Source organism: Myotis myotis, unplaced genomic scaffold (assembly GCF_014108235.1).
Source record: "Myotis myotis isolate mMyoMyo1 unplaced genomic scaffold, mMyoMyo1.p scaffold_m19_p_11, whole genome shotgun sequence".
In the NCBI taxonomy this organism is placed as follows: Eukaryota; Metazoa; Chordata; class Mammalia; order Chiroptera; family Vespertilionidae; genus Myotis; species Myotis myotis.
In genome coordinates, this window is record NW_023416315.1 from 34154057 (window position 1) to 34171137 (window position 17081).

General features: G+C 44.4%; 1 protein-coding gene across 14 annotated transcripts in view; it reads left to right on the forward strand.

Annotated features, from left to right (window-relative positions):
* Positions 1 to 17081, forward strand: part of ICA1 (islet cell autoantigen 1) — a 113995-nt gene that overhangs the window by 93316 nt on the left and 3598 nt on the right. For 8 of the 14 annotated variants that reach the window (XM_036328046.1, XM_036328047.1, XM_036328055.1 and 5 more), the window contains exons 10-14: positions 188 to 202; positions 739 to 791; positions 3490 to 3552; positions 3660 to 3692; positions 13465 to 13734. In XM_036328046.1, the coding sequence (XP_036183939.1) occupies positions 188 to 202; positions 739 to 791; positions 3490 to 3552; positions 3660 to 3692; positions 13465 to 13734 (434 nt within the window). Of the gene's footprint in view, positions 1 to 187; positions 203 to 738; positions 792 to 3489; positions 3553 to 3659; positions 3693 to 4775; positions 5069 to 13464; positions 13735 to 17081 lie in introns of those variants that run through there. The other 6 variants (XM_036328048.1, XM_036328049.1, XM_036328052.1 and 3 more) reach the window with 5 other exon arrangements.

Sequence of the window (17081 nt, forward strand, 5' to 3'; positions counted from 1 at the left end):
TGTTGCTACAGTCCAAATAAAGCATTACCTTCACCCAGAAGGGAGCTACCCAGCATCATCTTGATTAGTTTTAGTTAACTTCAGAGTTCTCTATTTTAGTACTTCATCTTTAAAAGCTCAAATGTATAACCCAGAAACTATTTAAAAGGACAATGAAATTTAATAAGATTTTTTTTTTTTTTTTCAGAAAGAGCAGGAAAAGGTGAACCACTGCAGTAGGAGGGAGGTTCGGAGGCACCCACCGGGTCTCAGGGTGGGGATGTGTGTCTGCCATGTTCTTACCCATGTATGGTGAGAGCTGAGTTGGCGACAGTCATCGATCTGCATTTGAGCATAATCCTGCTCTCAGCCTCCTATAATTTAATTTCCTGAGGTGTCCTTCCTGTGACACCAGGAATCAGGATAAACACTTGCTTGCCCATTGGTTTTTTTAGCTGTGTTTTTAAAAGTGTTATCTTACTTGTACCTAACTAACCACCTATGTAGTTATAGAATATGTGCCTTGTGATGAAACCAGATTCAGATGTTAAGATGCTACTAACCAGCCTTGGGCCAGGAGAAAGCCAGCAAATGTATTTCTCCTTCAAAAGATGTGCAGCCTAGTGTGTGTGTGTGTGTGTGTGTGTGTGTGTGTGTGTGTGTTAAGTACAATAATATGTATTATATAGAATATCTGGTTATAGTATAAATATAACATTTTCAGAACTAGATACTAAACGTTTTTTAATTTTTTTCAAGGTTAATTTCATTAGAAGAAGAAAATCAGCACAAGGAATCCTCTGATTTTAAGAGTAAGTTTTGAATTTTACTTAGAATTGATTCTGAAATACTACTGCTCAGCAGCCAGCTCATTATCTTCTGTGGCCAACTCCTCCTGGGCCTTCTTCTTTTCCAGTTGAGAAAATTGTGTATGACTCTGCTTTCAGTCTTAACTTTTCATAGCTCAGTGAGGTCAACCCAGTAGTGTTATTGCGAGAGGCTGTATATTTGGAACCAAAAATGGCATCATTAGTCACTTCGGCAGCAGCCCATCAGAGGAGCATCCACAGTTGAGACGTGGCAGAGAGCTATTTCTTTTACAACAGATGACATCATTTATGCTATTACTCTTACTATTACTAACTGCCATTTGGGCTGTGGAGACGGTTTTAATAAGATCACATCGGGAGAGTATGGCTTTCAGTGTGTTGTGGTGTGGGTGGTGGCCCTTGTTGGGAACATGGGGAGAGCTCAACACTGCCTTCCAGCTGATTCCTGGGCTGTTCTGGAGTGAGTGGCACCAGATTCCTAGATGTAGCAACTCTCCTTTGGTCGGAAAACGGACCAGAGCATTAGTGGATGACAGATACCAAGTGCCGTAGGTGGCTTGTCAGCTCTCCCTGTCTCCTGCCATTACTGCCCGTTCATTCATTGGTTCATTTTCTCCTTAAGGAGTAGAGGGAATGGTACACTGGGGTAGAACTAAGATGTAATGCTGAGCCTTTCGCTGGGACTTGGAATCCTCAGAGATGCAGGGAACGTTTTACAGATGATAGGAAGAGAACTCACATTGCCCAACCCTCTGGTCAGCCTGGCCCTCCCAGCAATGTACCTTCATCTTCCCTTTGCTGCAGCAGGTGGCCTTTCCAGCAGCTAGGAGGAGGCACAGTAGACCCTGAAAGTTCCCTCTGCTCTTTCCTGTTCTCCACCTTCCATCCTACTTCTGCCTTCCTTCCTACTTTCCAACCACTCACTTTATTCTTCTCCCACTGTACTGCTTCATTTGCTTTTCTCCCAGGTGCCATTCAACAGAAAGAAACAACTCTCACTTTTATGCCTCTGGGTTGGATACCTTCACTTACTCCCGTACTTGTTCATTTGTTCAGCAGAAGTCTATGAGTCTGTGGCAGGCACAGCCCTGGGCTCTGGGCATGCAGTGGTTCACCAGACATAGTCAGAACATTCCAGAATATGGGGCTTACAATCAGAGGGAAGCAGGTGGTGATCTAACAGTGATACATGTAATTGGGCAACTACAAGGGCTCTGGGCAGATCTGATAGGGAGATGCCACCTGTCTGAAGGATCAGGGAACTAGCTAAGTCAAGTACTGTTGTTACACCCGCAGAAGCAAAAGGAACAGTCTGGGCAAAGATTATGAACAAGGGAGGACCAGGAGAAGGTCAGAGGCACAATGTTCTAGAGCGTGAGGGAGGGAGCAAGTGGCAGAAGGAGGCAGAGAGGCAGGCGGCCTGGTCCTGTTGGCCATATAAGCACTCTTATCGATCCACACCCTCCAGCCTCAGGATTCCTTGGGTACCAACAGCATGAATCTTGTTGAGGGAATCTAGGTAATTGAATCAAAAAATTTAGTTCTGTGGGAAAATGTAAACTCTGGTTGATTCTATTTATATTCAGGTTGCATATCTACATAAATCATATGTTCATGCAATTTGTGGCAATACAGGAGAATCAAATTTTCTTTTCCTCCATGCAGTATGTTTACTTGCTCATGGTATTTACGTAATATTTTCAGACTATAAATGTTGATCACCTTTTATATATACACATAATGGAATCCATTCAAATGAAATGTCATCTTTTAGTCTGGGACTTGTAGAAAGTCTAATGTTCATATGCGCAAATCAAGTTTTAAGACTGTTCTATTGTGTTTGTATGTATGTATATTTACACACACACACACACATACACACATACACACACACACTATTATTTAGAGTGGTTTTTGGTTCCCAGCAAAATTGGGCAGAAGTTACTAAGATTTCCCACATACCCCCTGTGTCCACATGTGCATAGCCTCCTCCATTATCAACATCCCCCACCAGCGTGGTGCATTTGTTATAAATGATGAACCAGCGTTGACACATCTTATCACCCATAGTCTATAGTTTACATTACAGTCCACTCTTGGTGTCTTATAGTTTATGGGTTTGAAAAATGTATAATGGCATGTATTCACCATTACAGTATCATACAGAATAGTTTTGCTGTCCTAAAAATCCCCTGTGACTTCACCTATTCATCTCTCCCTCCCCTCAAACTCCTGGCAACCATTGGTCTTTTTACTGTGTTCATAGTTTGGCCTTTTCCAGAATGTTGCATAGTTGGAGTCATGCAATATGTAGCCTTTACAGACTGGCTTCTTTCACTCAGTGATCTGCCCTTATACTGTAGTCAGGCCCATATGGCTGAAGTTCATTAGCACCATCAAGGAATAGTCAGCCACTTCAGTTGCACATGTGTCCATGGAAGGAGAATCGTTAGATCCGTTTTTCGCTAAACAAAGCGAAGATTCAGGGCTGTTGACTCAGCATTCATTGAGAGCCAACGGCTCGAGTAAAACATAATCCGAGGACCCCTGCTTCTGGTGAGTGAGTTGTGGATGCCATTTCTTCCCAAAGCTGTGTGTTGACCTTACGCTACGATTGATAGCATGTGAGCACACACACCACTCTGAATCGCTGTTAACCAGCTGCATGTTGTATTCACAGCTGAAGAAGGAAAGAGTGATTTCTCTACCTTAGACAAGAGCTCTCCACATAATGCATGCTCAGGTAATGCGGATGCAAGAAAATGACTCAACTATAATCATTTGATTCAAACTCCTTACAAAATTAACTCATGATTTCGTTTTCTTTCCCCTCCTCTGATGGACGGATAGATGAACTAGTGAACATGACACCCGAGGAAGGTGGTAAGACTTATGCATTTCTTTTGGCTTATAATTTGTTTCATGTTTTTAATAGCGGTTTCACATGCAGGGAAATGTAATGTTTATCTTTTGAATAGGTGACTGTCATTTGTCTTCATAAATGAATTTCAATATGCTCAAGCACATGTTAGTAAGTGGACTCTGTCATCCTTAATATAATTAATTTCAAAATGCCAAAGTACTAAGCTAAAAGTCAGGATGTCAAAGGTAATGTGTCATGGAGAAAACGTGACTTTCAGAATCAGAGAGGCCTGGATTTGAACACTGGTACACCATAAATGATCTGTATGGCCTTCAATCATTGGCTTCCTGCTTAAACTCTCCCAACCTCAGTTGTTCTCATTTGTAAAACGGAGCCAGTAGGAAGAGTCCTGCTGGGTGATTATCAAGACTGGAGATCATGTATTAAAGCCGCGGTTCTCAACCTGTGGGTCGCGACCCCTTTGGGGGTGGAAAGACCCTTTCACAGGGGTCGCCTAAGACCATCGGCAAACACATAGATAATTACATATTGTTTTTGTGATTAGTCACTATGCTTGAATTATATTCAATTGGTAACAATGAAATTGGGGGTCACCACAACATGAGGAACTGTATTAAAGGCTCGCGGCATTAGGAAGGTTGAGAACCACTGTATTAAAGGGTCTTTCATGAGCTCGGAAATAGGGACAGGCTTCGAATGGTAAGCAGTTGCCACAGTAGGACTGGAAATGTTGTTCTGAAGGTGTACAGTGTTGCAACTCCATTGAACCTTTGTCACATTCAGAGAGTTTGCTAGCTAGGTCCAACACCCAAGTTACCAAGCCTAAAATCATTTACTGAATAACCATCCTAAAGAGAGTTCAGAACCATGGATTTGTATGAGACGTGCATAGCCTTAAGTAATTCTAAGAAGTTGAGTGTGCGCAACCCGGTCCTAACAATTGCTCCCCATCCTCCCAAGGGTTTAGTTCTAATGATTGATCAGGAGTCCAGAGGACCCCTGAGATTCTGAAGCATGCTCTAGAGCAGCCCTGTCCTTGCTGCGGGCACGTGGCCTACCCTGGTCTTTCCGTTTTCTTACAGGACTAGAAAGGTCATCCTGCAGACTCCAGGTAACTGGAGCCAATAACTTTCTTGACTCATTCCAAGTGTGCTTTGGATTTAATTCACAGACTGTGAGAGGAAGAAAATCTAGAAAACAGAGGGCATTGGTGAATGTTTTTGTTTGTTTTGCTTTGTTTTCAGAAATGGAAAAGTGGCAGAACTCTGACATTAAGTTTCTAGGGTTTAGGAATATAAACTTGAGGGGAAAAACCTGCTTTTCTCTTTTTCCAGGCAACATACTGTGCAATATATTATGAATGTCCATGTTTATCTTATCAGAATGACTACTGATTGAGATCATACCAGTTATGAAAGTAATAAGCAAGTAATTAATGCAGATGGCCATACGTGCCCCATTTTCATGAAACAGTTTCCTTCTTGGCTAAGGATAGAATATTTGATGATGGAGTAAAGGTTTATTTCAGTCTTACAAAGGTGAGATAAAGGCTATAGCAAGCACGAGGTGCCCATCACCTAGTTTTCACAAATCTTAATATTTAATAAATATATTTATAATCATACATATGCTTTAACCTATTTTGATAGGAAGATTGTTATTTCTCCTATCCCCAATCTCTTGTGTACATAATTTGCTCTTTGATTTTATTATCTCCTATTTAATTTCATTATTTTAAAAAACTATTTTTGAACAAGTGATGTATTCACACTGGTACAAAAATTGATAATAAAATATACAAGTAAAAACCTCTCACTCCCATTCCTGTTCCCCATTCTCCCCTCTCTTCCAATATTCCCATCTCCCAGTGTACCTTCCAGCATGTTTTACATAGACACAAGCAAATATGAGTCTATATTCTCGTGTCTCTCCCTTCTTACCAAAAAAAGGGGATTTTGGTTTGGGATTGGACATTTTTACTTAGTAATGGTAGGACCCTTACCCAGTCACCATGCATTTCTTCACAGAATTAAACCAGAAATGCTGCTGTCTGTGACACATGCTGACTTTCATAAGCTTTCTCCAAAGTGTGTGCCAGGATACATTGAAATAAGGATATCTTTCTACTTTTCTAAAACAACTGTGACCTCATTGGTTTATAGTTACAATCTTTGTTTCACAGAATAGCAGCTCATATCCTTTTTTTTTTTTTTTTTTTTTTTTTTTTGCACTCAGTTTAACTCTAAAGATAGAGAGATGAAAGTGCTCTATCTCCCAAATGTGTATTTATTTTTTCAGGCAGAAAAAAAAAATTGATTTACAAATTTTCTCTGTGAAATACATTGTCACATGATTTCTCTTTCCCCTTTATCTCTGCCAACCCACAAAGCCCTTCTTTAGTCATAAGCCATGCTTTCCCACTATCTACCTCTTCTGCCTTGGCAATCCCCAGGGTAGCATCAGCTTAAGCATGAACATGGCCACGAGTATACAAATATTCTCTCAGTGGACAGAGAACTTGGGATGGCTGAAGGAAGGAACACTCTGTTAATCACTTGACATGCAAATGTGTGCCCTTCGGAAAATTGCCAGAAGGCCCGGATCCTGAATTAAAACACTGATAATAATATGCAGGACATTAAACCATCAAGAAATTAAAAGCGCTTAATCCAAGGATGGCTGACTTTAGAGGACTTAGGGGCTGTAAGCTCTGGCGCCCTGCTGCCTGGGGGCCGGTTCCCTCTCACGGTAATTCTGTGAGACCAGTCATGGCCAAGCTGTGGAATAATGTCATCAAAAAGCAGACTGCTCCCGACAGCAGCAAGGAGACAATTCTCCCGGAGCCATTGCCGAGGAAATCGCGCTGATTCGGCATCAGAGAGAAAAGTGTTTTCTTCTATCAGTAGGTAGTGCTGTGGAACATGAATCTTTGGCCAGTTTATAAAAAGGGTTTAAGCTGAAAACAGAAACTGAACGACATTCTGAGATACTTGAAAGCGGCTGTGACTTCGCCTTGTGACCACATGTAACAATCCCAACCTCAGTGCACACGTTGCAACGTGTAGAGAAGTCTTTGTGTTCCTCTAAGCTGGGCCAAGAAAAAGAACCATCAGGTAACTGAACAGAAAGGAGTGGCTGAAGCAAGAGAGATGAATTCAGCTCACCTAAATCTCATCACTCAGCCTCACCCAAAAGATCCCTCTCCAGACAGGACTCACTGAACCGATGTTCAACAAGGTTAATTGTCCATGCTACAATTTAAATGTTTGTCTTCTGCAACTTCCTTGGTTACTACTTCCAGACGTAACGACTCTAAATTCTAGCCAAAGGTCAGAACAACTGAGAAGTTCATTCAGTAGCTCCCATAGGCCTGGGTGAGACCTTTCGTCCACAGCAAGAACACATGTTTCTGGCTCTGGGCCCAGGTCCTCCTGAGTCATTCAAACCTTCTCCCGCAGTTCTCCATAAATAACTGACCAGGAATCTGATTGCTTCCTCACACGAAATGTGGCTGATACTGAGTTGTTATCTTTCCTCATAAATCCCTTCTCCCTGCCTCCTTCAGCATCCTCGGATGAACTGCTATAAAATCATGGTGCGCTGTTAAAACCAATACTGTTCTTACTTGATTGTGTGTAGTCTGTAGGATGCTGTGGGTATTTACCCATCCTGGGGTTGAGTTTGTCAGTAAGATTGCTTGCTTGTTAAGATCTAATGCTAACTGGAGGAGCAGGCTGGGATCCTCCAAAAGTCCTTTCTGAGTGCCTGCTCAGGTCTAGCCCTATTGGGTTGTGTTTTGTTGTTGTTGTTTTGTTTTGTTTGTTTGTTTTGGGGGGAGTGCTTTTTGTTTGTTTGTTGTATGTCTGTGTTTCCAAGATAGTGGGTTTTCCCCCAAATGTTCTTATCATCTATGACTTTTTCACCAGAAGGGAGTTTTTAGAAGTATTCTTGAATTCCATACAAGTACAATTTGGGACCAGAGCTTTTTACGATGAAGAATATTTTTCTTGTTAGACATTTTTGGGAGGTAATTTCCTACCCATCTTTCCCCCTGTACTCTCACTTGGGTGGTATGAGGATGGTGTTGGTGTTTGGGGGTTCACGTGTGTGTTGCAAGCGTGCAGCCTTTGCCGTTAGTCATAGCGCTGAGAGTGGGGACCAGGGAGAAAACCAGAAAACAGTCTTCCTGTTTCACACACAGATGAACTACCTTGGGTGACATTTTTCTGTTTTCCTGTGCTCTCGTTTTCAGTCTGTGTAGTTGTTTCCATCTTCTGTGTTTCTAGTTTATGCTGAGGTCATGAAACTCAGTATGATTTCAAAAATATTCCCTGAGGGGGCTGCCTCCACTTTCCCACATTAGCTCTCTGTCGCCCACACTCTGTCTGAACTTGAGAGAGCTTCCTCTGTATGTCAGTTTTCACTCTTTGAAAAACTCCTTGGGCCAGAATCAGTCAGAGCTCACTGGTTCGGGATCAGTTTTCCGAAGGAATGTTTTCCCAGGGGCGTAGGGCTTTTATTTTTGAACGCTTGGGCAGCGCGGGGTGGACATGCTGACCGATTCTGCCATCCTGGCCATTTTGCCACGGCACCTGCAACCAAGAGCTCTGTGGGGCGGCCAGTGGAGTCATCTGACCTTAGAAACCCTTAAAACGACCAAAGCTTAGGTACTAGTTTATATATGAGATCCTCCACAGGCTCCGAAGTGAAAGCTGTGCTGAGAAAACATGAGTCTCCAGCCAGATAATGTATACGTAATAGATTACATGGCCTTGTACAGTGAGTTAGAGGAGACGACCTCTAAGATCCCTTTCAGTTGAGTGTGATTCTTCTCTTGGGCATCTCATTGGGAGAAAACAGCAGGTTTCCAGGCAGAAAGGCAGGAAGGCACAGTTGAGAAATGGCAGCGTTTTGTCAAATCATAGGCTTCCCAGAAGGCAGTGTTGCTTAAAGGGCTGAGTTAGAGCTTGACCATAGAGGTTCTAAAATCACTATAAGGAGTGTTCCTTTACTCAGTAGGCAGAGGGAGCCATTGAAGGTGGGTGGTTTTTTTTTTTTTAATATATTTTTATTGATTTCAGAGTGGAAGGGAGAGGGAGAGAGAGATAGAAGCATCAATGATGAGAGAGAATCATTGATTGGCTGCCCCCTGCACACCCCACACCAGGATCAAGCCCGAAACCCGGACATATGCCCTGACGGGAATCAAACCAGGACGTGACCACCTGTCCTGGTTCATAGGTCACCGCTCAACCACTGAGCCACGCTGGCCAGGCACCATTGAAGGTTTTGAGTAAGGAATAATAATCTCACAACTGAATTAAAAAAAGGTATAAGGGGAGGGTGCCTTTTCTGGAGAGTGCCAGCAAGCTGGCCAATGGGCAAACCCTGAAGGGTCCCCAAGTCAGGAGTGTGTCATCAGAGTTCCAAAAACCCTTGGAATTGCACATGGAGATTTGAGAATCTTCCCAGATGAGATTGGAACCATGATAATAAGTGAGATCTTCTGTAGAGAACTAGGGAAGGAAGATGATGGCTTGGAGTAGCATCTGGGGGCTTGACACCTGAGAGCTCGACCACCTCTGTTCATCCTTAAAGACAAGAGCAGGAGCAGTCTTTCTCGTCTGCTGGTAGCAGCTGTGACTTGGGCTGTATAGCTCTTACCAAGTCTTCTTTCAAAGACCTTGTCATATCTCTGTGTGTTTCCCTGCGTGTTTGCCGGGGTCCAACCCCAGCAGGTCCAGGGATCCCCAAAGGCGTAGACGGAGTCGGTGAAGAAGGAAGGACACGGAGACAGTGTTCAATTGATCAGCAGCCTAGCCAGGATCTCCAGCCAGGATCTCCAGCCAAGTTCTGGTCTGGATCTCCAGAGAGGTTCTGCTTAGGATCTCCAGCCAGGTTCTGTGTCCATGTTCTCTTGCTAGGTTCTCCAGCCAGGTTCTGTAGCCATGTTCCCTCGCTAGGTTCTTCAGCCAGGTTCTGTCCAGGTTCTCCAGCCAGGTTCATTCACCAGGTTCTAGTCAGGTTCTCTTGCCAATTTCTGTAGTCAGGTTCAGTCCAGGATCTTTTGCCATGTTCTCTCCAGCGAAGTTCTTCTGTCTGTAGAGAACGTTCTGTGTAGGTTCTGTGCCTAAGTTCCGTCTCTCTTGGTTCCGTATTCTAAGTTCTGTCTCTTGCTGTCTTGTTACATCTGTATTTATACCAGTTGATTCAATCCTATCAATCTCTATTACAAAGGTTAGGGCGTTTCTTATCTCCATTCCAGGGAGTAAAGCTTAAGCACGATTGTTCGTAGTTAAAGTGATTAATTACCCGCCTGGCACTTAGTTGAGGGGTTTTATTCCCTCCCTAACTTCAGGGGAAAATCCCTACCTGGGGAAACAACCTTTCTCAGAGAGGAGACCTTGGTTAAAACACATAGTGCCAAGAAGGTGAGCAAACATATCAAGAACAGTATGCCATATATGCCACGTCCCTTGAAACAGCAAGGATGGACCGGCTCCCGGCACGTGTTCTCACAGTTGAGTTGAATTACTTCCGATGAAAAGGAGATCGTGATTCTTAAGAGCCAGCTGACTAGTGTTATTTTTCAAGTCTCGACTTGTCTGGTTACAGACCCAGACCTGTCCTTTTCTGCTTGTAATTAAGTTTTTCTTACAAGTATGCATAGTAATCTCAAGCATCTTAATTATCAGGGCAATAATTGGGAGGTTTTCTTGTTTTCTGGTTCAAGTCAGTGCCAGTTTCATTGCTCCGAGTTAAGTAATAAGTTCTCTTAAAAGAGCAAACGTTCTGCTTCAGTTGTTAAAAAACCAGGACACCAAGTCATAGGCCAAATTCCATGGTAGACCTCAAACTCTATTTTGAAATAGCTCTAGACAATATCATTCTCACCACGGGTCCTTTTCTCACTTCTGTCACTGAGGGTGAGTTTGATTGGATACAATATTAGTCAGGAGCCTTTTGGTTGGAAGTAATAGTACCCTTTTCTAAATAGTTTAGCTTTAAAATTAAAAAGGAAAGAAAAGGAATGAATGTATAGGGTACTGGGGACACGCAGTGGTGGGTTGGCTTCAAGCAAGGCTGGATCCAGGGGCTTAGACAGTGTTGTCAGCATTCTCTCTCCAACTTCTGATGCTATTTCTATGCTTGGCTCCATCACAGCTGGGGCCTCAACACTGCATCTTTAGAACTTGGAATCCTAAAGACAGAGAGAACCTCTTCCCTCCTCCTTCCATATACCAACCCAGGAAAGCCTCTCTCATGTACCCACCCCTGAGCCGGTCACCAAGGCCTACAAAATGCGGGACTCTGGCCAGCCTATGTCGCACACCCACTTGGATGAGGCAAGATGACACATCTTACATGATGTCTCACTAGGATCACGTTGGAGAAGGTGTTTCCCCAAAGGGAAAACAAGAAAAGGAGGAAAGGGATGCTGAGTTAGCCAAACTCAAGAAGTCCACTCTATATACCATCCATCACACAAACCCTAAACAGTAAACACAAAGATAGAGCTTTTTCAGTCTGTGGTTATTTCTGGAAGGCTCAAAGTTTATTATTTGTTGTCACTGATGTTCATTGTGACCTGCCCTGGATTGATATCTAGATGCAAGGAGGCACGCCTTCCCCAGGGTGTGACTTAGTGGAGGCTGTAAAGTGACTTCAGGAGGAACACCCATCATTCCCAATGTTCATGTAAAGTCATCTGTCCCTCTAGGCATACAAGGATTTGAATGGGTTTCATTGGCACGGGTTTGGTTTAGCAATCATCTGGTTTCATTTGGGCCAGAAAGTAAACCATGTGAAAAGGTTTGGACATTTCACCCCAACTGAAAGTAGGAAGTAGAGATATTTGTGAAGTTACATGTACACAGAGAGAGACTGAGAGAGCGGGGGAAGGCAGATGCATAGATGCTGTTGACAGACACGCCTTGTCACCCCACGTTCCTTCCTTTCCTTTCCTCATAGAGATGGGCTGTCTCACCTCACCTGCCCTGCCTTTCCTACCACACACAGGCTCAGTTTCCTGCATCATCCGGTTACATTTCCCCATCTTCTCACCACCACACCTACAGGCTACATCTCGGTGCCGATTTCTATGATTATGCAAACAATAAGAAGGTTTAAATTAGTCAGATGTCCAACTAAAGTGATGTTTTGCTGCTATTTATAAACCACAGTGATAAGAGAGTGACTGGACTCCTCCCCTCCTTGACTTACAGCCAGTCTGCTCAGCACACCAAAAAATCCCCTCAATCTGTAGATCTTTATAGAAACTGTGGTTGAAAATAATCCAGTAAAGCTAACAGAGATAAGCTTTATTTAAAAAAAAAATAGCCTTCACTTAGTAATTATCTCATGTATTTGTGGAAAACCTACTAAACTCACTTAATATGACATATCAGAATTGCAGTGTAGCTCAGAGAAAGTATAAATTGTGATTGTTCCTTCACTTCCTGACTCTCTTCAGTTCCCAGGTGGCAATTAACGACCACAACAAAGCTGCAGTTGATGAAACCATCAGCCCTTGGTTTTCAAAAATATGTAGAACACTCAGTGAAAGATCTTGTTGCAGGATTTCTGATAGGAATGCCCCATTCTACTTGTGTTCGCTGTGTGGTGTTTTGTCAGTGTTCATACTAGGACTGTAAGAATGGCTCTCTTAAGTCCTCCTTCGGCCCGGGCAGTGAAGTTTAAGGTATATTTCTTTTTGGTCCTCATGATCGTACTCCGAGGCAGGCATTATTAATATTGTAATTGTACAGATGAAAAAAAATAGAGGCCCATGGGTTTTATAAGGGTCTTGCTGCAGTCACACAGCAGGCAAAAGGTGGTCCAGGCTCCCCTCGGGTCCCGTGCTCATTCCAACACTCCAGGGCTGTGTCTCTGGCCTAAGAGGTCATCCTCTAGGTCAGGGATGAGGAACCTTGTTTCTGCCATGGGCCGTTTGGATATTTATAACATCGTGCCCTTAATATGATTCACTTGTAAATTGATGTTGGTATGAAAAAAGCTCCTAGATTTATTGAATTTTGAGTCCTGCCTGCAGTTGCCTGGGCAGGACCAAACCAAATGATTTTGTGGGCCTTGTATGGCCCATGGGCTGGATGTCCCCCACCCCTGCTCTAGGTGGTTCCATGGTTTGTCCTGTTTTCCTGTCAACCTTTCATCAATGCCCTCAGGCAAACCAGAGCCACCTTTTCTTTGCTTTATGCAGTTGGGTTGCAGCAAAGGAGAGAGGAAGCGAGGATGCCTTTCCTGGTCATTCTTGGACTTTCCATGGCTTCCCGGGCCAGGCAGGGTGTGGGGAGGGTCCTCTCCCATCCTGATGGAGGGCAGGCTGCCATGTGTCATGCAGGCTGTGGATTTAGGCTTGTGGGGGAAGATTCAGGAAGCTGTATAAACAAGGAGTATTATGTACAACATGCCTCCAATCCTGGCTTTGTTTCATATCAGAGAAATGTCTTGGTGGTAGATTTGCTTTTTATATGAAGGTAAAACCAAAACCTTAGAATTTTTGTGAAAACAATTTCAATCAATTCTAATGATGCTCAAAAATTAGACTTGCTTTGAAGGTAAGGGGATGAGGGAGAAAGTTAATTCTGAAATGCCTTCAGAGAAGCTATAATGGGGTTGATTTATATTTTGATTAACGTTTTCTAACTCTAGCCATTGCCCAATCTGTCCCATCCCAGCCCCTCCTGCATTTACTGCCCCCAAGGGCTTGGCCCTCACTGGTGATGAGCTTTGTGCTGTTTCTTTGCTCAGCTTGCCTGGGCCCGATGGCTGGGAATCTGGAACCTGAAGGTGCTGACAAAGATGACATGCTGCTGTTGAGTGAGATCTTTAACGCGTCCTCCCTGGACGAGGGCGAATTCAGCAAGGAGTGGGCTGCTGTGTTTGGAGACGGTCAGCTGAAGGAGCCAGCACCCACCATGACCCCAGGAGAGCCAGACCTCAAGCCCCAGACAGGCTCAGGATTCCTTCCTTCACAGCTTTTAGACCAAAATATGAAAGACTTAAAGGCCTCGCTGCAAGGTATGTACTACAGGGGTTGAGATGTGGGGTTTTTGTTCGTTTATTCTTTGTTGTTTTTTTTTTGTTAATTCTCACCTGAGGCTGTTTTTCCATTGATTTTTAAAGAGATTGGAAGGGAGGGGGAGAAACAGAGAGAGAAACATCTAAAGAGAGAGAGAGACATCAATTGGTTGCCTCCTGCACGCATCCCAACCAAGGCCAGGGATCAAGCCTGCAACCGAGGTACATGCCCTTGACTGGAATCAAACCCGAGACCCTTCAGGCAAGGGGCTATGCTTATCCTCTGAACCAAACCAGTTAGGGCTGTTTGTTCATTCTTTGTTTTGTTTTGTTTTTCATCCAAAGGCCTATTTCTTGCTTCATCTTTTTTTTTTTTTTTTCTGAGTTTTCTGATTTTTGTTTCCTATCTAGTGTCTTTTTGGTTTGTTTCTTAACTTTTATCATTTTATCTCCAGGGACTTTTCAGCTGAAATCTTAGAATCACATTCTAGCCGTAAGATATGTTGCAGGGTTTAAAATCTATTCCTTCTCACAATTTTCTTCCTTTGTTAATATTTTTTATTCATACAGGGTGAGCAGAGTGGTTCTCAATCTCATTGCCTTTTTGGTTTTAGATGTGTTCCTGGCGTACTTGAGAGATCAGATTGCCTTCACAGCCATGACCCCTTTGCTTGGCCATCCCTCCCCGGCCATCACCCTCCTGAGTGCCCTTGTGTACTCTCACGAGACAAAGTTCTCCACATCCCCAACTGAGTGCCAACTGACACGACACTGGGCTTCTTAACTCTTCACACTAAGTTTTATCTTGCTCTTGCTCTCTCCTGATCATGGCCCACCCCTACCCTGAGTGTGCTCTCAGCTCAGCAGTTTCACTCCTGCCTGAAGCAATGGCCCAACAGTCCCATGTAGCCCCAGTGACAGCAGGAACCATTTCCACACTCATCAGAGTGGTCAGAAGCATTGGTGAGGGGTCAGGGCACACCAGGGCGTGCCAGCAGCCTGCACCCTGGTTGAGAACAGCTGGCCTGGAAGCCACATTGATTTGATGAGGCAAAAACTAAGACACAGGTTGAAATTTCAATTTTTAAGTTTGAGTTTCTAATCAAATAGAGCTTGGGAAGGGAACCGTTTTCTAGTATTTCAGTGCGTGATTCTCCTTTCGTACTGCTTTAATTATAAGACAGTATTAAGAAATTCTCAAATTGTTTTGGATTTTCCATGAATTTAGGCTAGAGCTCCTTAATAAACAACTTGTTTACCTGGCACTTAAAGCTGAGAACAAAGGGCAGAGCTGGGTGATTAAGTAATTACGGGCTATTAAAGAAACCTCAGGTCGTTGGAGATGAGATCACGGACACAACAAGAGTTGGTGGGCAAGACAAAAAAAGTCCTCCTCCTTCTCTATGAAACCCATCCTCCCTTTTATCTTCCTTTGTGAGTCCTGTTGGGTAGCCATCTCATTTCTTTTCAGAAATGGAGTTAGAGATAGGAAGGAGACATGAAATCCAAAAATACGTTCCTGCCCTGGGTCTCACCTCTGGTTTCACCACCTCTTGCACTGAGCTCCAGATCAGCAAGGCCAGCCACGACTGAGCCTCACCCCACCCACCTGCGGTAGAGGTCTGACAAGCTGTGGGGGAGTCGGAAGGCCGAGCCGGCATCCACAACTCCGATCTCATCCAGCCACGCTGCAGGATGAACCCCACTCAAACCCCCTGCTTTGGAGGCACCAGCGTCCCTGCTGCCATCTGGGCCCCTTGTTGGCAGTGCCCCCACTTGGCCAGGGTGGCTGTGCCCCACTCTGACACCTACACATCAGACTCCATGCCCTCTTCCTGAGCAGGCAGAGTGAGGCCTCAGCCCAGCGCCCATGCAGGGGCCCCGGCACTGGGCCCTAGAGCAATGACAAGAACAGAGGCCCAGGCCTTTGCACGTCAGCCCTGCCCCAAGTCCAAGGGAAAGACACAAAACCACACCAGGGTCTAAGGACAGAGAGAAAGGCGAGCTCTCCCATGGAAAGGGAAAGAGGTCTTACAGGGCGGCCATTTATTTCTCAGCCAAAGTCTCCCTTGGGGCCACCGTCCTACTGGCACTTTGGCAAGTTTCTCATTCATTCAGCAAATATGTACGGGGTCCTTCTGAGTGCCAGGCACTGGGGATTCGTCTGAGAACTCAAAAGACAAGCTGTCTGCCTCCCTGGAATTCACCTTCTAGTGGAGAGAAGACGATGAACAGAATAAAGAAGCAAATAACACTATAGGTTAGAAACTGATCAATGTTATGGAGAAAAGAAAAAGTATGGTTTTGGTCGTCCTAAAAGAGAGTGGGGGAGAGAGAGAGAGATAGAGAGAGAGAGAGAAAGAGAAAGTAAGAAAAAGTAGAGGCAGGGGATAGGGAGTGTTGCGGGGCTGCAGGGCAGGCTGCAGAATGAAAGGATTCTTATTGAGAAGATGAGACCCGAGCCAAGACTTGCAGAAGGTGAGAGAATGAGCCATGTGGAGATCTGGACAGAGGGACTCCCCGTGCCGATGCCGAAGGCAAGGATGAGCCCACCCCTCGCCAGAGCTCCCTGGGCTGTGGCCATCAGCCCCACCCGGGCGTTTGCATGCACCCCCGCACTGGTGCAGTTACATTCACGGTAGAGAGCTACTCTGCAGGGTGTTACTTTGGCCGGCAATATTCCTGGCTGATTTATATTTTCCCTTATGTAAGTAGAGGAGGCAGGATTGCTCCAATAAAATTTTATGTGTTTCCTGCAAATGGGTAGCACAGTTGACATATCAAAGGGATGGGGACCTCTAGGATAGTCATTTGTTCACAGAGCTCTTGGCGCTGCCGCCCCCACCCTCACCACCCTCTCCTGACACAGTTCCTCTGAGATGGGAGTCTTTCTAGCCACACCTTCATGTTAAAAAAAAAAACAAAAAACGCCTCAGCCAACTAACACCATGTAGAGAACAGTTGATGGCAATTAGAGGAATATTAGCAGCACGAAGTTATCTTCCAATAGAAATCTTCCTGGCAGAGGCTGAGAGGGCCCAGACCTGGCTTGGCATTCCGTCCATCATGACTCTCGCTGCACTGTCCCTAAACAATTCCCTACCAGATGCGCGTGAGGGGGAAATTGCAAATGAGCTTTGCATTTGTCTGTAAAATTTTAAAACAATATATAATGGCTGCCACAGCCACACCACTGTCCCCCTCCGTGCACAGAGTGGGATTGTTGGCCGGATGCTTCATAGCAGTTCTGAGCAGAGGATGCGATGGCAGACTGGCTGATGTCCTGCTTCACCCCATGGGACAAGGGAAATTCTGACACCTTGTGTCCTTGTGACAATTCTGAGATA